Source organism: Typopeltis vanoorti, chromosome 21 (genome assembly GCF_054136105.1).
Source record: "Typopeltis vanoorti isolate ZY-2024b chromosome 21, IOZ_Tvanoo_1.0, whole genome shotgun sequence".
NCBI classification, from domain to species: domain Eukaryota; kingdom Metazoa; phylum Arthropoda; class Arachnida; order Uropygi; family Thelyphonidae; genus Typopeltis; species Typopeltis vanoorti.
In genome coordinates, this window is record NC_143569.1 from 27,295,926 (window position 1) to 27,322,003 (window position 26,078).

The window sequence follows — 26,078 nt, forward strand, 5'->3', positions numbered from 1 at the left end:
TCTCATTCTTCTTTCCTTCCTTTAGAATGTATGCCATTTTTCTTTCTTTCTCTTTTTCCAGATATTTCTCGTCGCTCCTCGCCACACTCTGTCTTCTCAATTTTCCTCTTAACTGCCCCTTAAAAGTTATTGGTTCCAAAACATGTTTAATATTTCTTGCCTTAATTATAAATCCTTGTTGCATCCTGATTCACGTTACAATATTGCAAGGATTAATTTCATTAATGTTGATGGATATCTGCGATATTTTTTTTTATTGTAGAAAGGCATAGAGTAGCAGGTTCCTATCCACAAATCGGGTATTTTCCACTCCACAGAACAAGATAAATGAGTTCGTGAAATCTGCAGTTGACAGACAATAAAAATCGCTTCATGAGAAGTGTACGATGTTTGACAATTCTCATATTAGGATCTGGTTTAGTTCTCAATCCATTCGTGATCTCTGAGTCGAAACGCAAACCCGAACAGTCGGCTCAATTTTTTTATTATTATTTTTTATTTTTACCGGTTAAATTACTAGACGAATGCCCGCATAAACATTTATCGTAATAACATAAATTATAAAGAGATCAGTATTTGATAGCTGAGTATAGTTTAGTTCAATTTAAATCAGAATTAAATTAATAAAAAAAATCAAGATTTACTTATACGTTGGAAACATTATAATCTATAGGGCTAACCTGATTTTCGTTGATAAGTAGGGGTAAATAGGGTTTAATAAAAATATATTTTTATTATTATATTTCTTTTTTATTATTAATATTTATATTATTATTTCCTAAATTAAGTGACAAGAAACTTTTTTTTTTTTTTGGAAAAATTCCAAAGAAGATTATGTTTAATGTTATGCAGATCTTCTAACACTAAAGACTAAACTACGTTTCTGGCAACACAGATTGCATGTTTCAATCGCCAGAGGGAAATAAGTGTGCTTGCATTATAGGCGAACATTTATTTCAGGAAGTATCCCTTCAGGACAGACGATTTGGTGCATGATATAAGATTCTATTTTTTTATGTAAAAACCACAAATTGCCACGGCTTCCAGGCGTTATTATCTAACAGAATCATTACTTAGGAAACTTTATTTGAATATTTGCATATGCACAAAGCTTAGTCTCTTCTGACTTGTGTCTTAGAGGTTGGTGTTGGTTTTAATACGAATAAGTTACTGGAAAAAAAAAGCCAGAAGCGGTTTTGCTATTCAGTGCCAATTTCTCTGACAGAACATGCTGCAAGAAGTGTGAAAAAAAAAAGATAAAAAAAACCGCCTTGAAAAATATGTTCTTGTCTGGTAGAAAAAGGCAACGAAATTCCTATGGTCTACCACTTAATCTGCTCTTAAAATGCAGAATTAAAAATATGCAGTCTCTTCTTAACCAATTCTCTCGTAATGTCAAAAAAAAAAAAAAAAAAAAAAAAACGTTTTACTGAAACAGAAGTGTAGTGTAACATAATCACAAATCGATATTTGTTTTCATTTTACGTTAATCGTTTTTTCCTTGAACCTCCGAAATATTTTTTCATGCACCATTTCTTATATGTGCAGTTTCTTCTTTGTACTTGTGTAGATTACTTTTAACGACGATAGCATATATTATATTTATATGCTAAAATAATTAATATTAATTTACTTAAGACTTATCAATAATACTTAAAAGAAAAAATACCCGAGAATCATTTTCTCCATTACTATGTCAAATGAAGTGATAAATAAAAATGTAATAGCATTACATTTTTGTGGGGAGTGGGGGGGGGGAGATACCTTATAGTTCAAAATAAATTATTTATATAAGCTAGTGAGATATGCCGAAATATTCCTATTGGCGAACATGCAGACATAATAACTATATGAAAACTTTATAATAAATTAAATCGAATAATTTTAATTGATTTGAAGGTAAAGGGTAATGTTGAGTGTCATTTCAATTATAATTGCTGTTGAACAGATCCTGATTTTTATATTATTATTTATATAATAATATAATGAAGAGTAGTATTGCAAAATTTACTTTTAACCAATCCTCCCGTTTTCAAAATAATGAATTATCTTCACTTCAACAGAACGGATAATTTGTCTATTAATACTTACATTTTTTAGAAGATCACTTACTTAAGTGAACTTCAGTTTGTTGTTTCTTGGCCCATTTACCTAGACGCATTGTAGTCAATTCTCTACAACGCTCATGAAGATCGAACGAAATGTCTGCTTAGCTTCTGAAAGAAGTAATGATAAATGGAATTTATATTATATTTTAATCGATGTATTCAACTATTTGCTTATAAACTTTTTTTTCAAATTAATGAAAATTAATGTTAATGTTAAATTTAATTTTAACGAAAAAATAAAATTTTATATCGAAACTAAGTTTTGTTTCGTACGTTTTTGCTAAAATATTCTAAAAGGAAAAAAAAATACAGTTTTTATAATAACTATATTTCTACTTGAGATAATCTTCGAGTTAGCAGGAAATTTAGGGTATCAGATTTTACGTCCGAAAAAAAATAATAAAATACACACACACACACCCACACGCCCTTGCCGTGATCATATACCCCTAAATCAGCACTAATCTCATCCAACCAGCTGTATATGACTAATGATGTGTAAGACAATTACTGCGCATGTTCTCTTTCCATTGTTGTTCCACATTAACAGCTAGGCCTATGTTGCACAAAAATTGATCTGGCGACACAGTCGCTGGTGAGGAATAATGCATATACACAACATAGTAGATTTCGTATGGCAGTCTATATACCGAGAGTATGAAAAATGACATCATGTCGGTTAATACATTTAGGCGGAAAGGCACGGAAACACCCGTATATCAAATACAGACCTAGATGTCAACTGTATTACTCTGTCAGTCTTCAGGCAGTCTGTTTTGCAATTCTATACTTCTATTTCAAGCAGGATAGACTCTAATGTGTTGGAAATGTTCTACAGGATGGCAAGTTCAGTTAGACATGTCCATGTTTTCATGACGACATCATCATGTAAGAGAGAGAGTAAATAATGCTTTTATCAAACCATTTATTCATCCGTCATCTGTTGCCATGACAATGCGCGAGCTATGAAGTGATCGATGGAAAAGTTTTTCTTTCTTTTCCGTTGGTAATACCTTGGCCCATTTTTCTACAATACTGCCGTAGGTCGTTCAGAGATTTTAATGCAGAGCTGTGTAAGATATCGTTCAAATAAATTGATGGATAAAAATGACACCGCACTTAAGGGTTTGGGGTTGTAGCTCAGTGGTATCGATTGTAAACGTAGCCACAGATTTATTCATGCTAGAGTAACGGGGCATGAAGGAACAGCTATGTTGTAGAATGGAAACAGGGATTCAAGTTAGGAAAATTTAGTGGAGAATTTGCTTGGTTATTTATGAAGTATAACGAATTTTGACTTGGATTTTATTAACGAAATGTATTTAGTTTATGTTTCTTAAGTTGAACTTGCCTTCAGTGAAAACGGTTTCTTTACGTAAAATTAATTCAATGATTTTTGTCGTAGAAAAAACCCACATAATCATTAAAAGCAGATACGTTTGCAATTCATTTGATTTTCTATCTGTAAAATCAATCATTTTAAAGTCATTTATTAAACAGTTTCAAAATTGTTTGTTATTATGATGTGTTTGCAATGTTTTCCAGGAATGATTCGATTCTAAAATTTATCTCCTTAATAATATTCCTAATTGTTATTTATCTCGCAAGTAAATCACATGGACAGCGCTAGAAAAAAAAGAGTTAAGAAGAAAAGGTAGTATGGTACCTCCTAACTGCTTTCTCGATTATTGTTGTTTTGGTTATTCAAAAGGCATATCAAGTAGGGGAGTAGACATCCTTTTCCAAACTTCACTTGACCCCAAGTCAACAACCATTAGTTAGTTTGTAAAGAAACTGAAGAATGCCTAAATTTCATTATTCGTCTTAAAATATTCTATTAGTGGTCCTAACAGTCACTTAAGCGCCCGCAACCTTTCCAAGTATTCTTAAACTTCGCAACCGTAACTCGAGGATAAGGTGGTTACCCCTATACCTTCAGGTGTGTCCTATGTCTGTAGAAGCGTGTTCATTAGGTCTGAGGGACGAAAAATACGAGTTTCCGGGTGAAAGAATCCCCTCTCCCCACTTCTGTATGAGACCGGCTAACTCACCTTTAGTCGAAAGAGACCAAATAAAAGGTTCCTCACGTCATGGACGGGAATCGAACCCAGGTCTTTCCGACCAAAGGGCTTGGTCCATGCTGACTGAGCTACGGAGGCTCATTCATCTTATGAAGATATAATGAAATTTCGTGATTGGCAAACAGGGAACTTTGTGACATCTAACGTTGGAAATGCTTCATGAGGGATGATGTTCTTCAGAATTGAGGCAGAAGAAATGAAGGATGACTGGGAGTTAGCGGATTCGATGAAAATGTAGTTCAACTGTAAAGGAATGTTGAGCAGCTACGGCTCAACTTCCTGTACATCCGGCAGAAATGGGAGGCATAATAGTGAAGAACAATGGCCAGGGAAATATGTATACAAGTGCGGTTTTTCTGTTGTTTTAATTGGCTTGAGATTATTGCGACAGTGTTGCTTGATAGTTTTTTATTTATTATGTTCGTTAATTAATTGAATACCCATCTGAACTCTTGAGCTTAATTTTGCTTTGTTAGATCATTTTCGCTGAGCACAGAATTAGTCGGTACTAATCCGATAGAGCGACGTACGATATTTTGAAAGTGCTTCACTTCTTTCCATTACAAATATTCCTCATAAACCACATACATTCAAACTCTAAAAATGCCTGTATAGTTGGTAGCTTATTGATATTTTCGTAACGCTTTGGCGACATACGGTTTCGGTCATTTCTACTACGAAGACAGTCCTGGGTAGTATAAAGTTCAGTGATTCAGATTCATCATACGAATTGCACTTTATGATAGCTGTCTCTATAAAAGCTCACCTATTCGAGATGAGACTGTAAACGATCTGTTTTTTTTTTTTTTTTTGAACCGAGCATGCTCAGTTACACTTAAAAGTTGTTCAGTCTTCCGAAATAAACTATTTATGGAGCAATTTTTATCTAAACTAAGAACACGTTGCCTACGAAAAAATAATCCCAGAATGTTATTACTATTACGAAATATGAACACTACGAATTCGATACTGAAAAATTAACGTATCTAGGTTGACAACAACGATAAAGTAAGGAAGGAAGTTGGAGTCATATGAAATGTTAAAGGTAGTTTGTGTTTTATTGGCTTCATTGTCAACTAGTTTCTTTGCAGGCAAATAACGAACAGCGAAGTCTACGGATTGGGTGATAATTTCAATCCTTTAGAGTGTAGTGTACACTGTGGAATGGCATCTTTATCCTCTCCCATTAAAGCACCGCTGAAATTGCGTTGGATGATAGTTAAGTACGTGTGCAAACGAGCTCATAAAAACCAGCAAAATGCTTGCAAGCTAATAAAATAAAACGTAGCCGAGCAGTGACATTAAGGTGCAAAAGTGGTCGAAGGAAAGCTGTGAGTGTCAAGTTGTTAATGACGCTTCCGCCATCCAAAAGTTTGTAATGTAGATTTTTCTTTTATATCTTGCCAATCTCGGTTGACGTAGGAAGAAAGCTGGGGAAAGAACGAAAGTGAAAACTTAGTACTTATTCGTAGTCGATTTACCGATAGTAGCGAGATAAATTCGGTGATTTTATTTCCAAATTGCTGACTTCCCCAGATAATATCGACAGCGTGCAATGAACACACACGCACATAACACTTCTGTATGCAAGCACAGGAAACTCTTTTGCGTTTCATTTATTCTAGTTGGCATTTGTGGACTCTAGAAAAGGAAAATAATCTCAGCCGAGAACAGCGAGAGATAAGACGATATTTGCAACCCAGGAGCAGAGAGAGAGGAATGACAGGAACAGATAATGCTTTATATATATGTTATCTTAAAGTCGTAATTGGTAAGATCACAGACGTTCAGAAATTAGCCTTTACCATCCTAATTTGTGAATAACTGATTATAAAGACTGATGCCAAAAAAAACCCTGTCTGGGAATCAACATTTTGTAGAATCTGTTTAACATAGATTCTACAAAATTTAAATATCACAAATTTATTATCAGCTATCTAACTCTTACAAATATATCGATTATTTGTATGCAACTCCAATCCATGAAACAGCGTTTAAGTCCGTAGATCTTTCTTTTGAGGTAGAGATCATTTTTCAAACCTCTTTAAGATTGCCACTAAGCGGAGTGGTGGTCTTACAATGGGTGATGAATTCTATTTCCCTCCCAAAGACCGTCTCAAAAAAAAAAAAAAAAAAAAAAAAAAAAAAAAAATATATATATATATATATATATATATATATAGAGAGAGAGAGAGAGAGAGAGAGGGAGGGAGAGAGAGAGAGAGAGAGGAACAATGCAGGTAGTAGTAGAATTCAAAAAAATAAAAGAAAAAGAATCTTGGCTCAATACTGAAGAAGGGTTCACAGCTTTACCAAACCCTGAAACTTCCAGAAACTCATCTAATATTTCATTTTTATGAAATCTTTTCGTGATAATGGAAAGATTATTCTTTGAGTGATGGATAATGCATGTAAAGTATTGTGAACAGAAGTGAGCTGTTTCATGTTGCTTATAAGGATTCAACTTAACTCTTTCGTGTCATAAGGTGCACTTTTAATGTAGACTAGGGTTTCCCAAACTGTGTTCCTTGAAAAGGTATCAAACGTAATGAGCGTGGAATGGTTTTAAATGTTGCGACAAGTTCAAACATGTTTAAAAATCAGGCGCTCCTCAATTTGACTGTGGATTGTGCTATTAAGGCCAGCTGGCGCTGGCCCTTGACTCAGCCGCCAGCGGTTGTCGACACCTCCAAGTGCGAGTGAAGTACGGAGGTATCTATTCTAGGACACGTGTGGTCACAAGCAAGGTCAATGCGATGCGGCTCGGCACGCCTGTAATGTGCACGTTCGCATTTTTGCGACGCGACACAGCCTGCTGCGGCGATAGTGTGCGCTTAGCTTTACATTGAATACAAGACCGATGATACTCGACTCTAACCAAGATGTTCCGTTAAAATTTCAGAATTTGTGAAATGTTGCATCGTAGGAAAAATTTGGGAAACGCTGATGTAGACAAACATGTTCTGCTTTTCTCCAGGCATTAAGATCAGCAAGGACTTTTTGACCTTGAAAACTAGAGAAATTATACCTTAAGCCAATCTTGGATTAAAAAATGCATTGTTCAAAGTGAACATGGCAGACTTTTGCCAATTAATGATAAAAGTATCATTAATCGCAGGATAAATTAAGATAAATTATCTTATGCTCAATACGTTAGCCCTATTGACCTGTTACAGAACCTTAAGTCCGTCTATCGTACCCGTACCGAGGATAACGTGACTAGCCCTATGCCTTCCGGTATATCCTATAACTGTGTGTGTTCATGGGACGGATTTGCCTGTTTGAGGTAGGAAAAACCCCAAATAAACTAGGGAGAAAACATTGCTACCCATTCCTAAGATCGGCTAACTTGGCTCTGTCTGAGAAAGATCCTTAAGCTCCTTACGTCGGCGACGAGAATCGAATCCAGGACATTCCTTTCCCACGCGGAGCGCTCGCGGACCTTGACCACAAATCCCTGCACCTATATTATACTACTAATGTATTATACAACTTACATTTCAAAACGTTTTTAACTACCATATCTTACTTCGAGAAGATATGGTAGTTAAAAACGTCTAGTAGCTTAGTCATTTCTTTAACTTTAATATATTACAAGCAACCTTGCCCGTTCCATAATGCTAGACCTACCAAAATGGATTGTAGGTCCGATTATAGTGGCTGACCAGATGCTCTCTTTAGGTTTTCCCAAGCCAGTTCCCGAGTTTAAATGATCTAGGATATGTACAAATTTTTTCCCTGAAATTAGAATTTTAAATAGCGTACCTCTGAACTCTAACAACTGGATTTCAGAATATAATACGAATCAGGGTTTATGATCACGAGATAGTTTCAAATAAGGACCCACCGATTTAAAAAAAAAAACAACTCTAAAAGTGCTTTTTCTACTTCCTTTGGAAATAAACAAAAAGCATTAGACATATGACTTATTTTTTCTTAATGGAAAATAATAACAGGCGAAACACAAGGTTAGACAGCACCTCTCCTTTGGAAAAAAATTGTTTTACTTGTTAGTCGAAATAATCATTTTAAATGTACAAGTTAGCAAAATAGCGATTGAGTATCTCTACACCATCTGTTCATTCCTACACTGACATCATCTGTATAATTAATTAGTTGCGCTTAGCTGTAAATCACTGCCCTGTTGCAGATGATGATCTAAGCAAAACACGATGTTGAAAAATTAATCAGTCCTCGTTGGAATTGAGTGTCTCCTCAGGACAAACTTGGTGATCGCGCACAGTTGCTTGTTCTCCCTAACAAATTACTTGCGGGGCATTCGCACGAAAATCTAACTTTGATAACTTCCTCGTGAAAAGGAACACTAGAGAGAGAGAGAGAGAGATTCAATTGTCTTTCCCTTTCGGATTCTGAAATATGAATCGGAGCTTCGTAACTAAATCTTGCAGAAAACATCAGGAGAGAAACGGAAATCGATGTCTCGTAGGGAACGAAGACAGTTGCTTTGTTGGCGATGAATTCTAGCGTAGTTTCATGTTTCTTCTCATTTATGGAAGCCCGTCGATGAAATATCCAATGTCTTCCGCGTGTACGGTGTTCACTAATGATAAACCGTCCTTGTGATTAAGGATGAATGCAGATTTTAAACAAACTACTTTCAGACGGTGTGGGGTAGCTCATGGTGGAGGTCAACTAGAAGACCGACATATAAAGGAGCACTTCCACTAGACGAAGCCAACTCTTCTTAAGTTACATGTGCATGAACAGAATAATAAAAAAAAGAAGGAAAGGGAGATATATGTAAGTCGTAGAGTTATCCAGACAATTCAAAAGATAAAGACGAAGGAAAATTGGATGCAAAAATCTGGTAATCAGAGGAACGAAGGAGAGTACAAGAGATTGGGAAGAGAGAAAAGCTATGAAAGATTATGGAGGTTAGTTAAAGGGCAAATATATATATATATATATATATATATATATATATGATAACAGATATCTATCGAAAAATTAATAACGACACTGAAATATGCGGAATACTCGAAATCAAATGAGTTGTTTTTCCGCAAAATCCACAAATCACTGTTGTTACGTGAAATTTATCCTTATAAGGACTGGCCTAAAGGGGCGAAGCCAAAAATGCTTTTCATCTTCCCCGTTATCTGTACAAGACAGTGTGGGGATAAGGGGTTATTGAGCTATTAAAGCTCTGATCATAGCAAGAGGATAACAGCAATAGCCGAGCCTCAGTTAAAACTTCATTGGCTAATTTGTGATACGTAAGTAAAGCCAATCTAAAAATTATCCAAATAAAAATTCAGACGATCCCTAGACCACTCAATAGTGGCCGAAAGACCGTCCATCTCAGCGTTGGCTCCACTCAATGATGGCCTTCCACCCACACGCTACCACCGAGCAATATTTATTCCGAAAAAAAGCATTCACCGACAAAGCCCCTCAGCGGGCCGTGCCGGAGAATACTTACCCCAGAGACTCAAATTGCTCCCTTAAGGCAAAAACCCTAACAGAGCCAACTCAAACTCTTGAATCTCTGCGTCCCAGGGGTAACAGCAACAGCCGAGCCTCAGTTAAAATTCATTGGCTACAGCATTGCCATCCATTACCCTACAAGGGTATTAATATTAATATGTGAGAGACATTAATACGTGAGAAATTTAGTCCTTATAAGGACTGGCTTAAAAGGGCGAAGCAAGAATGCTTTTCACCTTCCCCGTTATCTGTAGAGGACAGTGTAGGGATAAGGTGTTATTGAGCTATTAAAGCTCTGATCATGGCAGGAGGGTAACAGCAATCGCCGAGCCTCAGTTAGAACTTCATTGGCTATAGCATTGCCATCCATTACCATCCAAGGGTATTGGATTGAATGAATCAATCACCGACTATGTAAGTAAAGGTGAAATCTCAAAAATACGGACGACCTCTAGGCCACTCCATAGTGGGCGAAAGACCGTCCTAATCTCAGCGTTGGTTCCACTCAGTGACGGGCTCCCCGACCACTGAGCAGAACCGCTCATATTCCGAGGAAAATAATTCACCGGCAAGTACCCCTCAGCGGGCCGTGCCGGAGAACACTTTCTCCGGAGACTCAAAGTGCTCCCTTAGGGCAAAACCTAAGAGAGCGAACTCATTAACCCAGGATAACAGCAACAGCCGAACCTCAGTTAAACTTCATTGGTTCAGCATTGCCATCCGTTACATTATATGGGCATCTCATATAAAATCAATCACTGCATCTCACGGTCGATTGATTCCCCATTTCCACCCCGTGAGAAATTTGTTGAAAAAGGGATCCTTAAAAATAATGTAGATCTGGAAATTATTTAGGTGTCGGAAACATTGCCATTTTTACTATGTTTAGCTTTATTTCAATATCTAGAATTGAATTAATAATAATGTTATTATAGTAAGTTTGTTCTTATATTATTTACGTTTTTGGTTTATATAATCAAATGTTTGATAAATATTGTAATCTTTGTTGATCGTTTAAGTAATATAATCTACCATTTTTAAATTGAAATATAATGTAATGTAACAAACAGATATTAAGGAGTGAATTGAATATTAATACAACCTATATTAATATCAACCTATATTAATACCTTTCTGGCTCTATATCAAAATATAGAGCCAGAAAGGCTTTAATTTGAAGAATTAAGTAATATGTAATGAGGATATTAAAGATCCATCATCTTTTTCTAACAAAATAAAAGAAAACACTTAAGATTTTCGAAAATATACCAGAGAGTTTGTGAGAATATAATGTCGGCATAGGAGTTGCTTTGACTTGTTCTTAAAAGAGAGGAACCCTGTCCATGAGCCCACTTATTCGTTTTTTATTAGTACATTGATTAAGTATCATTAGCCTGGTTCGAACTGCCGTTCTCATCCGAGACTATGCAGAAACCTAAGTGGGCAAAATAGAAATATTTCGAAACTTTTACGTTTCATTTTATTTGGCTATAAAAAGATGATGGATCATATATTAATATATTATCAAACCACAGCTAAACCACATTTTAAGATTGTGCTGTTGCGATCAACGAACAGTGCATACTCTTCTAATTCGCACTTCATTTATTTTTATAAATTATGATGAGATTATCTGTATTTTTTTTTCTCATCTAACATTAAAACTGAATTATGTTTTTTTCACAGGGTGAACGAATCGGACAACGAGAGTGAGGAGGATGTTAGGGATCTCACACAGAGAGAAGAAGACGATGAGTTACAAGAAATTTCAGAAACTGAATGTGATCGAGAGTTGAAATGTCTGTCCGATATAAAAGGTGAATTCAAAACTCTTTTTCTCTTCATTATTTCAAACACATTTTCCAGGTTTATCTCTTTTTTAATAAATCTGTTTTCATATCTTGTACCAACTACACCAAATTTTATGTTTATCGTCCATCAGCTGCCAATTACATTCTGATACTTCATATGTCTGGTTTAAACCTCTCTCTTAAATACGTGGATTTAAATATGAAGGAAGTTGGGTAGTGAAAGAATGGATATTAATTGATAATCCTTCCCAATACATTTCCATAATTGTTATATGGCTACTCTACTGTTTCCGCTGAGTTTAAAACTGTAAGAAAATTTGATGATTGTGATTAAGATGTATTAATACAGTTTACTGAAACATTTGAAATGAAGAAAAAATAATCGATTTTCATATTCACAGCAGTTTCACTGTTGCTTCTTTGAAAAGAATCATTTTACCGAACATAAACTTTATATGGCTTTAATTTATCTTAAATGAAGCACTGGCATAAAGTAATCTAAGTTTGATGGTGGATATAAAGTTTGTTATTCCTCAGATATTCTTCTAGATTCACAGATGGAGGTGAACACTCAACTAGAGATATCTACCGGAGTCAATACTTGGCATCTAAGTACGAATGACTTCAAAGAAAATATTCATGTCGACTGAAATTGGATGACATCCACTCCGTCTGTATAAACCCAATCCTCATCTTGTCTGCCAGAATGGATTTGTTAATAGCTGTGGATATATCCTTTCAATCGCATGAAATTATCTAAGATATTACAGAAAAACAAATGAGGATATCACTTGAAAACACCATAACGGAAAGGCTGATCCCTGTGGTAATAGGAGATAGATGAATGTCATACTCCATTATGATATCACGCTTTGCATGATAGAAGCGTAAAGTGATTAAAACCATCTTGGATGAGTGACGGAGATTGCGGCGTCACAATTAGTAGAGTAGCCACTTCTGACCAGATCAAGATAAGATAAGGAATCATGACGTGATTGGTTGTTAATTTCATGACGTCATGTGTTTGTAATGTTTGGAATTTCCCTGGGGGCATATGTGTCAGTGAAGTCCGTTGTGTTTTGGTGTTCGCATATGGAATTATGGGTGATGGTAGAGATAAGGATCCGTGTTGTGATTGGTGGTGCACTTCTGACAGATCAAGATCCAGATAACATAAGGAATCGTGACATGAATGTTTGTTGTTATCAGATGAAGATAAGTGACGTCATTTGTTAGTTGTAAATAAGTGATGGTATTGTTTTGAATGGAAAAGGGAGATATATTAATGGATAAGGAGTCGTGTCGTGATTGGTGGGACACTTCTGACCAGATCAAGATAAGATAAGGAATCGTGACGTAGATGTGTGTTATTATAGAGTTTGGAATGTTTCGAATTTCGCTGGAGCCCTCATCTGTCAGGAACATCACGTGGTGTGTTTGGTTCGTCTAAAGCATTGTGTATTTAGAGATAAGAATCGTGACGTTATGTGTTTGGAAATTTCTGGGGAACATATGTCTCTCTGTGATATCACATGGTGTTTTGGTTTGGCTATGGAATTGTGGGCGATGTTTTTGAGATAAGATATCTTGGAATTTTCACACGATGACACACATCCGTCATTGTCATCATGTTTTGTCTTTGGTCGTCTATAGATGGCTGTACTAATTTTCCAATACATTTTGGGGTATTTCTTTCCTGTTTAAAGGGTGGGAATTCTTACAGTAGAGTAGAGTCTAGTGGCGACAGTGTTTCGAGCTTTTCTGAATAATTTAATTATATGCTAATGTCACTCAAGCACACACTTTTTTCCCATAGCTCATCCCTATTTTCTTCTATATTCATATTCTAATTCATATTTTATTCATAATTCATCTGAATATTTTGATTTGTCTAAAATTAAGATCTTAAAGTTCAATAAATAAATAAATGAACCAATCGTGTGTGAATTCGTTGTGATTTCCAGTGTGATCTTACTTAAACACACATAACACATAAACGACACTGTTTGTTCTTTTAAGTTTACACATTTATTTCACAGATATTATTTACAATGTAATATGCAGAAATAGAAATTTACAGATATCACCAATGCATATGGTGTTTTTCTTGTCGTAACATTTCTTTGATGAGGCATGTGTGATTGCCTGATTTTGATACTGCTTCCCAGATGAGAATGACAATTTCCACATACACTAATATTAGCCGCACTGCTATAAAAGCAAGTATCTGCCACTTTTGCGATGGTTCTTGATTTTCACCTGCAAAGAAAAAAAAATCATTGATAGTAATGGAAAAGTTAGCAGATTACTATAATCCTAATACAGTAGTTACTTTTGGAAGTATCAAAACTTTACAGAAACATACAAATTTGCCATTAAACCGTGAAAAGTTGGTTAGCAACATAACCTACTTATGTGATACATAAACCCATTCGAAGAAAGTTTAAACGCAATCAAATCAAAGTCCCGACACTTTTTACACACTTTTCAATGTGATTTGGCAGATATGTCATCTCATGCAAAAGAGAATGGGGGTGTGTGTTTCCTGCTTGTGTGCACTGATTGTTTTTCCCGATTTGCGTGGGTTCGAACACTGAAAAAGAAATCAGCAGACGCTGTTCTTAATGCTTTCGAGTCTATTTTTAAAGAGGAAGTGCCATGTTACATAAACACTGATCAAGGAAAAGAGTTTTGCAACAAGAAAGTTCGTGCATTGTTTAAGAACCATAATATTCATTTCTGCACGACCAGGAGCGTAATAAAAGCACCCATTGCAGAAGGATTTATCAGAACATTGAAAACAAAGATCTACAAATGGATGACGTATACTAAAAGTTATACGAACGTTTTGCCGACCTTTGTACATACTTATAACCTCACACCACACCGCACTATCGGTATGGCTTCTTCGGAAGTTAACTTTCACAACGAGGATCGTGTTTGGAAATATTTGTACGGAACCCAACAGGAGACTACCAAACCAAAATTTCAAGTAGGTGATAGTGTGGTTTTAAGTGATGACACCCAAAAATTTAGAAAATGGTTTTGGGGTAACTGGACATGAGAATTGTTCACTATTGCTCAGGTTATTAATAGAAACCCTGTAGTATATGGAGTTCGCTGTCGGGAAGGAGAGATAGTGGAGGGAACTTTCTATGAACCTCAACTGCAAAAGGCTGATATACCCCATGAACTTCCGGAAGACGTGTATCTAATCGAACAAGTACTTAAACACTACAAACAGAAAGCTTCAGTATTTTGTTAAGTGACTCGGTTAACCCTCATCGTATAATTCTTGGGTTCGTAGCCAAGATGTTTTACTTAACCCTTCCCAGTAACGCAAGTATGAAAATGTTTCCTACAAACACGCAAACGAAATTTCAAATTTAATTACCACACGAGATCAGATTTAAAGGTAAATGGGAAGTTGCTTTTGCCGAAATTCATCTTCTGGGAGAATTCAATAACATCGATTCCGGTAACGATGAGTTTCATATGATACGTAGAGTTGGAGGAGGAGGAGTCAACACTATCGACAACAACAACATCACAGGAAATAAAGTTTTCGAAAAGTCTAAAGAAGGATTTTACAAAGTGTACAAGATTCTCCATGGCAGTTACAATTGACCCTCTGAACTTCTTCAAGCAGTGTTTTATATGAGTTCTGTGATTGCTGGAAAAAAGAACCCAAACAACACCATTTCGCTGACAGTCCCAAAAGATTACAACCTGTTGTTTCCCAAGGAGGCCTCGGGTTTGGGCCTTCTACTGGGTTTAAATCAGATTAGTGTTAAACTAAGAGGTACCATCACAGGGAAATATCCAGTTGATATAAAGAGGAGTGTAGCTGCATATTTTGTTTATTCTGATTTAATCCAAGAACAGATAGTTGGTAATACTTGTGCACCATCGTTACGAGTTGTTCAGTGCAGCACCAGGTATTCCTTCGTTTTTGCTCATCCAGATTATTATCCGTTACGAAAACAAACATTTCAGTCAATTAGCACTGAAATTCGTTCTGACAGCGGCGAGTTGTTCCACTTTCGTGGCGGCAAGACAATAGTTAAATTACACTTCCCACAAGTGAAGGATGACTGATTATCTCAGATATTACGCAGTGCCGGCAGGTATTTGCTCAAATATTTACGGGGCCCCAATACAACGTGGGTACGGATTAGGTAGCATTTTCAGAAGTGCTTTCTCCTTTCTAAGTCCACTTTTAAAACCTCCTGCCCAATTTGTCGGTCGTCAAGCCTTAAAAGCCGGTCAGCATATGATAGGAGATGTATTGGAAGGGATTCCTGTACGGCGAGCCTTTATAAACAGAGCATCAGAAGCTGGGAAAACCATTTCTGAAAAGGCTCAGAGTCGATTACTTCAGAGAGAGATCAAGGAAGCAAAAAGAAAAAAACGAATACTAAAAAGCGCAAGCGAGATGACATCTTTTGCCGAGGATATGATATCAGAGTTAGATCTTTTTTTCCCACCCTCGTGTCAACATGTGTGTGGAAAGAAGTTCCTATGTCACCTACCAACCAACCAATATCCAGTACTGACAGTGCAAGTCCTGTGGAATTTTGCATTCCAGGTACATCTGAAGAATACTTGGATTTGGGAAAATCATACCTACGCGTTCGTGTAGGTATGCGCACAGGTAGGTATGAACCTACCTGTGCGCATCACTGACAATGATGATAAACCTATCGAAGATTCTTCAGTATGAATGAAATATGAATTAGAATATGAATATAGAAGAAAATACGGATGAGCTATGGGAAAAAAGTGTGTGTTTGAGTGATATTAGCATATAATTAAATTATTCAGAAAAGCTCGAAACACTGTCGCCACTAGACTTTACTCTACTATAAGAATTCCCACCCTTTAACAAAAAAGAAATACCCCAAAATGTATTGGACAATTAGTCCAGCCATCTATAGACAACCATGGACAAAACATGACGACAATTGCGGATGTGTGTCACCCTGGGAAAATTCAAGATATCTTATCTCAAAAACATCGCCCACAATTCCATAGCCAAACCAAAACATATGTTCCCCAGAAATTTCCAAACACATAACGTCACGATTCTTATCTCTAAATATCACCCACAAGGCAATTAACGAACCAAACACACCATGTTATGCCCCCAGCGAAATTCCAAGCAATCCAAACTCTATAATAACACACATCCACTTCACGCTTCTTTATCTTATCTTGATCTTGTCAGAAGTGTTCCACCAATCACGACATGATTCCTTAGCTACTAAAATATTTTCCTTTCCATTCAAAACAGCAACGCCACTTATTTACAACTAACAAATGATGTCACATATCTTCATTTGATAACAACAAATAATCACGTCACGATTCCTTATCTTTTCTTGATCTGGTCAGAAGTGTCCCACCAATCACGACACGATTCCTTATCCACTAATATATCTCCCTTTTCCATTCAAAACAATAGCGTCACTTATTTACAACTAAGTAACAAATGACATCACTTATTTACAACTAACAAATGACGTCACTTATCTTCATCTGATAACAATAAACATTCACGTCACGATTCCTTATCTGATCTTGATCTGGGGAGAAGTGGCTACCCTACTACTGTCGCAATCAGAGGAGTCGTCGGTAATTTTTACATTTATGAAGAAACTAATTGAACCAGTTTAATATCTCAAGAAAATTTAATTCAACCGAAATTCTCTATATTTAAATAGGTCTCTACAATTAAATTATTTTAATCCAAAGTTTAACTTCAAAAACTTGATTTAGTTCGCTATTTTTAAGTTTCTTCATTTTTAACATCCTTCGTAGCTCAGTCGATAATGACAATGCCCTTTGTTCAGAATGATGTGATTGGGTTAATCATTCTAGAATGCGGGAAATCCTCATGAGAATTCCAGCTGAAGTTGAGTTATCCGTTCTCATATGGGGGTGGCAGGAATTCTTTATCCCACCAGAGAAATAAGCAGACCAAAGAGTATAAAGGCACTTCATTAGGTAGAACAAACTCCCCTATTAGAACAATACTTACACGTAGTTACTTGGCTGTGAAAAGACATTTATCCAGCACATTAACGAAAATATGATTCTCCATTTTTATGAGCCAGATTATTCATATTTTGTAGAATTTCCTATTCAAGATTTTTACTTTTAATCTATAGTGATTTCGTTTTCGTCCCTCTGTAGTGTTTTCAACAATTTGAATTCATTCCTAGGAAGCACGTAATGCCAATTATAAGATTTAAGAAACTTGTCGTTTCTTAACCATGTCTTTTTTTATCTTTTTATTATACTTTTCGCTTTCTTTTCTATTATACTCTGTATAAACTTTCATAATCTGTTTTGGAAAAATTTTATATTTCTGTTTCTTTTAACCCATTAATCGAAACACTTATTATTATTATTATAATTATACAGGCACCTCCATGGAATCCGAAGACTCATCGCGTGAGACCCAATCTATCATACCTCTCCTTGAACCCATTAACAGAAAAAGCACTCACAACTGACTCTGGCTACCAATTCCACTTATTCACAACTCTCCAAGCAGAAAATCTAGTCCTCACACCCCTACTAGCCACACCTTTATTCAACGATCAGGGATGACTCCTTGTTCTGGTCCCTCTAACCAAGAGCTGCAACATTTCCCCCTGCATCTAGCCTATAAGCAACTTAAATATTTCTATCGTATCCCCTCGTTTTCTCTTATCAACAACTTCTGCAATCCACACACTTTCAATCTACCGGGTGATCCAAAAGTAACAGAAAAAGTAAACATTCAATAATTCGAAAAGTACAGACAGTAGAACGATGTAGTTTTCACAGAAATACACAGAAAGTTATGAGTATTTTTAATAACGAAAAGGTTTATTACCAGAATAGTTACATTTGCCACCGATATGTGGCGCTTAAGTTGTGTCAGTAGTTTGTGCAGTGGAGCAGCACAGTTCGCAACGCAGCTAGGATTACAAATGTTAAATGTGACGGCCGTCATTCATGAGAATGGACGTCAGACGTGGCACGACACCCTGCACAGCATCGAAGAGGGTTTCAGCTGTAATTCCTGTCACATGATGGCGAATAGCTTCTTTCAACATGGCCAATGACGTCGGCCAACCTCTGTACACCTGTGACTTCAAGTAGCCCCATAACCAAAAGTCACAAGGTGTAAGGTCTGGAGATCTTGGTGGCCATTCGTGCGGGAAAGAGCGACTGAGGACACGGTCATCGCCAAATGTCGATTGCCGTAGGTGCTGGAGAGGATCTGTGATTAGCGGAGGTGCTCCATCCTGCATGAATGTTACACTATGGAGCGCTTGCCTCTCTTGCAAGGAGGGAATGATGCTGCCTCTTAAAAGCGCTACATAACGTTCGCCTGTGACAGAAACACTTAGAAATTTACCGCTGTGGACTTCCTCAAAGAAAAAAGGGCCTATAATTAATGACGCAGTGAACCTACACCATGCTTTCACCTTTGGCTGATGTAAAGGGATTTTCACAATCGCGTGTGGGTTCTCTCTCGCCCAGATGCGGCAGTTGTGCGCATTTACACTTCCATTAAGCGAAAAGTGCGCCTCGTCAGTCCACAGGACATTTGACAGCCAATCCGCATTGTTTTCCATATGTTGAAAGGCCCAATTTGGAAATTCATGACGTCTCTCGAAATCGGTTGGTTTCAGTTCCGGTTCGTGTTGGATTTTGTAAGGATACCCCTTGAGCATAATCCTGAGTGATCGACACACAGTCCCGTACGAAATTCCAGTTCGTCTTGAAATGTCACGCGCACTGCATTCCCCATGTGCGGAAGCTGCCGATTGTGTGTTGGTCTCGTGTTCGATCTCGTGCACAACTGCAATAGTTTTTTTGGGTCTCCCGCTTCTTGCACGTGCTTCCAAACTGCCAGTGCCCTCAAACCTTTTCATCATAGCTATCAGTGAGGAACAAGACATCGGTCCCTTTCCACTTCTAATACCCCGCATCGAACGATAGGTGCGCAAAGCCACACTTGCACATTTGGGAGTTCTGATAATGCAGCTTAACTAAAAGTGCTTTATCTCGTAACGATAACATGCCTCACCTTGGCAGAATGTTTAACTTCACTAATAAACGTTAAATGCTGAAAGTCTAACGTCAGTATTCACTACATCTGAAATTTACGTACCTCACGGTTTAAATAGCAAGGTTACCGCTCCGGGACCGCTACAGCGCCACCTGTCGGTGACAAATGTAATTATTCTGGCAATAAAATGTTTCGTTATTAAAAAAAAAATCCATGTCTTTCTGTGCATTTCTATGAAAACCGCATCGTGCTGCTGCTATACTTTTAATTATTGAATTTTTACTTTTTCTGTGACTTTTGGATCACCCGGTATACTCATAACGTACATTCCGCAGGCCACTCACCATCTTGGCCTCTGAATCCTCTCCACCGCTTCCTCATCCCCAAGAAACCTGGGGACCAGACTTGAGCACATCAGTAGCCTTATAAAGAGGAATTACCACTTCCTTATCTCTACTTGTTGATGTGTGCTTCACAAGCCAAGTAATCTTATGGACTACCTTAGCAACGTTAGCAATATGTCCTTAGTAGTAGGGGTGGCACTTCTGACAAGATCAAGATAAGATAAGGAATCGTGACGTGATTGGTTGATGACGTCATTGTGTGCATGGCTTCATGGGTGTGGAATGTTTGGAATTTCCGTGTGGGCAAGTGTGTCACTGGCTTCAGTTCTTGTGTTTTGGTTCGATTATGGGTGATGGTAGAGATAAGGATTCGTGTTGTGATTGGTGGTGCAGTTCTGACAAGATGAAGATCAAGATAAGATAAGGAATGGTGAGGTGGGTGTGTGTGTGTTGTTTTCAGATGTAGATAAGTGACGTCATTTGTTATTTGTAAATAAATGTCGTCATTTGTAAATAAGTGACGTTGTTGTTTTGAATGGAAAGGATGATATTAGTGGATAAGAAATCGTGTCGTGATTGGTGCTCACTTCTGACAAGATCAAGATCAAGATAAGATAAGGAATCGTGTCGTGGGTGTGTGTTGTTTTCAGATGTAGATAAGTGACGTCATTTGTTAGTTGTAAATAAGTGACGTTATTGTTTTGAATGGAAAGGGAAATATATTAGTGTATAAGTAATCGTGTTGTCATTGGTGGACACTTCTGACAAGATCTAGATCAAGATAAGATAAGGAATCGTGACGCGAATGTTTGTTGTTATTGAGTTTGGAATGATAATTTAATTTAACTATATTCTATGTCACTCAAACATACAGTTTTTTTTTCTTCTATAGATGGTTGTACTAATTTTCCAATACATTTTGGGCATTTCTTTCCTGTTAAAGTGTGGGAATTCTTAGAGAAAGTCGTGATGGCTCTCGTGTTTCGAGTTTTTCTGAATAATTAATTATATACTTAAAAAACCTGTCCTTAAACACACATACACACACACACATATATATATTAGATATAAAAAATCGCTAATGTATCCATGTTGATACTCTAATATATACCCTATGATTATTCTTATGGAAAAAAAAAAAAAAAACTATTCAGTATTAGAATTACGCTTACCAAAAACATACGAGCAGTTGTTATGTTTAAGTTAAATGTGACACACATCTGTCATTGTCGTCTGTGGAAATTCTTAGAGTATGTCGTGATGGCGGGTGTGATTAGATTTTTATGAATAATTAATTATATACTGGTGTCACTCAAACATACGGTTTTTTTATTTTTTTTTTTATTTTTATTTTATATAGATGGTTGTACTAATTTTCCAATACATTTGGGGTATTTGTTTCCTGTTAAAGGGTGGGAATTCTTAGAGTAAGTCGTGATGGCTCTCGTGTTTCGAGCTTTTCTGAATAATTAATTATATACTTAAAGTACCTGTCCTTAAACACACACACACACACACACACACTAGACATAAAAATTGCTAATGTGTCCATGTTGATACTCTAATATATACCCTATGATTATTCTTATGGGAAAAAAAAAAAAAAACTATTCAGTATTAGAATTGCGCTTACCAAACAACATGCGATCAGTTATGTTTAAGTTAAAAAAGTACTTACAGCTTTCCAGATGACTCTTCGAAATTCGATTATTCCAAAATAGTTCAATTTTATATCCACAACACAACACAAACACAAAAACCACAAAGAATGAAATTTCTGTAAATACTGTAACCTGAACGAGTTACTTCGTCCTTTAGATTACGGAGCGTAGATGGTGAGGTTTCGTCATTGCAATATCCCCCAGCGAGCGCTTTTCTTCAAAGGGGATGACATGAGTCACAACCGTAAATTGTGAATTTATTTTCCAATTTAGATTACTATCCGAATGGTTCGTTCTCTGTTTAATTCCTTCCCACAGTTGCTCATGCTATGTTTCCTAAGCATGGTAGGAAAGTCTATGCGCCTTTTTGTTTAGGGTAAGTGTAATTTCCTGTTTCGAATTCCGAGTGCTGTTAAGGTATGGAATTCTGACAAGTGAAATTATTATTTTTTTTTTTTTCAAATTGAATGGCTATTTTCTGTATTTTAAAATTCAGTTAACTACATATTATAACCAGAATAACTGAGTAAAATAAATAAATTGTGTGTGAATTACTTTCCCACACTGTTAATTTTCATTAAGCTAGTTTGTAGATAACTGAGTGACTCATTAACGGTCAGCCAGTCATCGTTCTTTTCATAGCTGCATATAGCGCTTACTTCAAAGGTAAAATATTTCCAGGGTAGTGTATTAGTCAAGCTTTCATGTGAGTAATGTTTACAATAGTGTTAGGTAGCAAAGATTTGTAAATGACCTCATGTGATCTTTGAGACCTAACTTGTTCGCATCACTTCCTATCCTACACATATTGCACTCAAGCTTAATGTTGTGACTAAGAGTTTTCAAGGTGTTACTATACTGATGGGTAGCAAAGGTTCGTAATTTGACCTTGTCTGATCGATGAGAACTAAATTATTCATTGTCACATGTTGTGATTATTGGTTTTCCATTGGTTCTGATTTTTCCCACACTGTTAGTTTTCATTCATTAACTTTGTTTCTAGATAACGAACAAATAAGACTTTTACTTCAATGAATCAAAAAAAAAAATTCTCTGGTTACTTTGTGGCATGAAATTTCACAAGGGAAAAAAAAAAAAAAAAAAAATGTTATCTTCTTTCTTAAATTTGTATAACACATCTACGACACCCAATTTGTTCATTTAATTTACACATATTATTGAATGAAATATTATTTACAAATTGTATTTACTGAATCTAACAATACAGAAAATAAATAAATTGAAAAATACATCAAAGGTTCTTCCATGGTTGTGGAATTACCATCGTATGGTTTTGACAATGTTATTCTCATCTGAAAGTTAATTTTCATTTGGTGGTTGTTTGTTGGGAATTTATTACTGTAGTAGTAAAATTAAGGGTTGCATATTTATATTTTCGAATCCAATACGTATACTTCAGAGAATTATTAAAAGCACAGAATCTTTCGTTATGTTTCCAAAAGCATTTAAAAGTACACATTATGTTTTCACGTTTTGGGCATCCAATTTCATTTAAATCAAGAACAGGCCTCCCTATTAACTTCGTTAATGTTTTTGATTTTTCTCTTCCTTTGGCAAGTAATATATGATATTTGCATGTTGATTCTATCATCCAATCTCTTAGTTTGTCCAAAGCTAGTGAACCAATTTCCCACTTCAGCTGATGGTTATATTTTATTAACCAAGAATTCTGTTTTTTAACTCTTTCAGGTAATTCTTTCCAACTACAAGGTGATTTTGTCATTGCATATCTTACACTAAAACCATCAGAAATACAAATTTCTTTAGGAAATAAATTTGAACTGCTATTCAACAAAAATTGTACATCAATTATTCCAATGATAAGTGAAAATTCGTATTTTTCACCCACTGTCGATTTTTCATAATCATTTTCCTTCATTCTTCTTCTTCTTCGATTACTTCATATGGCACCACAAATAAATAGTTATTTATTATTATTTCACTGATTATTAGCTCTGATCGTATACTTTATGGTAACTTTCGTTTACAAAATTCTAAACAATTAGAACTTTTCACAAAGAAACTTTCAATGAATTTGTGGCTCACCCATTATTTTTGCATTACCAAACACAAATCACAAAACAGCAGCTGCAGTGGATGAACGATTACCTTAAGTCCAAACTCACTCGACTCTCTGGTATTTCCTTATAGTACTGTTTACACTTACCATCCCCTACCCTGACCGTTCCTTCAAAAATGAACCTTTGCGCAGATGACTCAACGACATGTTTTCACATGCTGTTGGATATACTGTTGGTGTGTTTTTATCTTACTTTGTGTAGGGAAAGGTAAAATTTTGTATATGTGTTATCTGTAGAGTACTAACATTTTCTCTATGCCAAACTTTAAAGAAGTGTTAAAGTCACATTTTGTTGGTTTAATTAGATGCTTCTCTCTTTCTCTCTCTGTAAAATAACCAAATTTTAACAGTTCGGATTTTCGATTATGTGAACGATTTGTTTTCAGATAACTCAAATAATGTCAATAGATAGCATTAGACAATTTCTAAAATAATCAATACATGGATTTTCGTTTTCAACACTTTTTTTTTTTCCTGTCCTGGCATTAATTTCACAGTTGTGATTTTTTAAAACAATTAAACAGAATTGCATTAAGATATAAAGTTGTGGATTTAAATATCAAGATCTAATCAGAATAACTGAGTAAAAATTCACTGTGGAAAATCACAACAACAAAAACACATCTTTGTTCATTTAAGTTTACAAATGCACATTTTATTTTGCTGAAATACTATTTACAAGTATATTCACTGAGAAAAATTCGAAACATGTAATTACCTAAAATATTTCACAATATTTAGTTAGACTCTTAACATTTTCCAAAGAGTTCAATGAATAAAATTTTTGTTACTCACTGTTTCTTGGTTACATTACATCAAAATAGCTGGTCACGCAAAAGAATTTTTAAATCAGATACCATGGTAACCACACTTCCATACGTTTGATATTGTGTCAGTCTGGAAATGACACCATGCCTCGCTAAACATTCTGTGTATTCTTTTGTCAGCAAATATACACAAACAGTTTTTGTAAAATGTTCGTAAATGTCCCAAAATAAAGAATCTTTATCGAATTGGATAAAATCTTGAAAATCTAATTTTACCATTGATGAATTTAAATGTTGAGCGATAATTTTTCCCATTAATCTGACAGATGGTAATTCAGTTTCCAAAAATAGTAAATGATTATCAATGTCGTACATTTTTGTTGAAAATCTCTCAGCTTCTTCACAACTAATAGAAAAAAACCTTACTTCCAGCAGCTCCTGTATCATCAAGTATTAGTTCCCCATCTTGGCATTTCAGAATATAACAATCACCGAGGTCCATTTCGTAGTCAACTCTTCTTTGCAAGTAGCCGAGGATATCAGACCACTTCCTGCGTAATTTTTCCCAAGTGGTCCGGGATAAATACATCACAATGTACGTGTCTTACGTACATTGTGATGTACGTAATTACGTACAATGATAAGTGAAAATACGAATTTTCACTTATCATTGGAATAATTGATGTACAATTTTTGTTGAATAGCAGTTCAAATTTATTTCCTAAAGAAATTTGTATTTCTGATGGTTTTAGTGTAAGATATGCAGTGACAAAATCACCTTGTAGTTGGAAAGAATTACCTGAAAGAGTTAAAAAACAGAATTCTTGGTTAATAAAATATAACCATCAACTGAAGTGGGAAATTGGTTCACTAGCTTTGGACAAACTAAGAGATTGGATGATAGAATCAACATGCAAATATCATATATTACTTGCCAAAGGAAGAGAAAAATCAGAAACATTAACGAAGTTAATAGGGAGGCCTGTTCTTGATTTAAATGAAATTGGATGCCCAAAACGTGAAAACATAATGTGTACTTTTAAATGCTTTTGGAAACATAACGAAAGATTCTGTGCTTTTAATAATTCTCTGAAGTATACGTATTGGATTCGAAAATATAAATATGCAACCCTTAATTTTACTACTACAGTAATAAATTCCCAACAAACAACCACCAAATGAAAATTAACTTTCAGATGAGAATAACATTGTCAAAACCATACGATGGTAATTCCACAACCATGGAAGAACCTTTGATGTATTTTTCAATTTATTTATTTTCTGTATTGTTAGATTCAGTAAATACAATTTGTAAATAATATTTCATTCAATAAAATGTGTAAATTAAATGAACAAATTGGGTGTCGTAGATGTGTTATACAAATTTAAGAAAGAAGATAACTTTTTTTTTTTTTTTTTTTTTTCCTTGTGAAATTTCATGCCACAAAGTAACCAGAGAATTTTTTTTTTTGATTCATTGAAGTAAAAGTCTTATTTGTTCGTTATCTAGAAACAAAGTTAATGAATGAAAACTAACAGTGTGGGAAAAATCAGAACCAATGGAAAACCAATAATCACAACATGTGACAATGAATAATTTAGTTCTCATCGATCAGACAAGGTCAAATTACGAACCTTTGCTACCCATCAGTATAGTAACACCTTGAAAACTCTTAGTCACAACATTAA

The 26,078-nt window shown here is 35.6% G+C and overlaps 1 protein-coding gene across 1 annotated transcript in view; it reads left to right on the top strand.

Moving 5' to 3' along the window:
- The window catches only part of LOC150094685 (cell adhesion molecule Dscam1-like), a 639,127-nt gene that overhangs the window by 601,334 nt on the left and 11,715 nt on the right, over nucleotides 1–26,078 (top strand). The window contains exon 25 of the mRNA XM_090411623.1: nucleotides 11,324–11,454. Within this exon, the coding sequence (XP_090267749.1) occupies nucleotides 11,324–11,454 (131 nt within the window). The remainder of the gene's footprint in view (nucleotides 1–11,323; nucleotides 11,455–26,078) is intronic.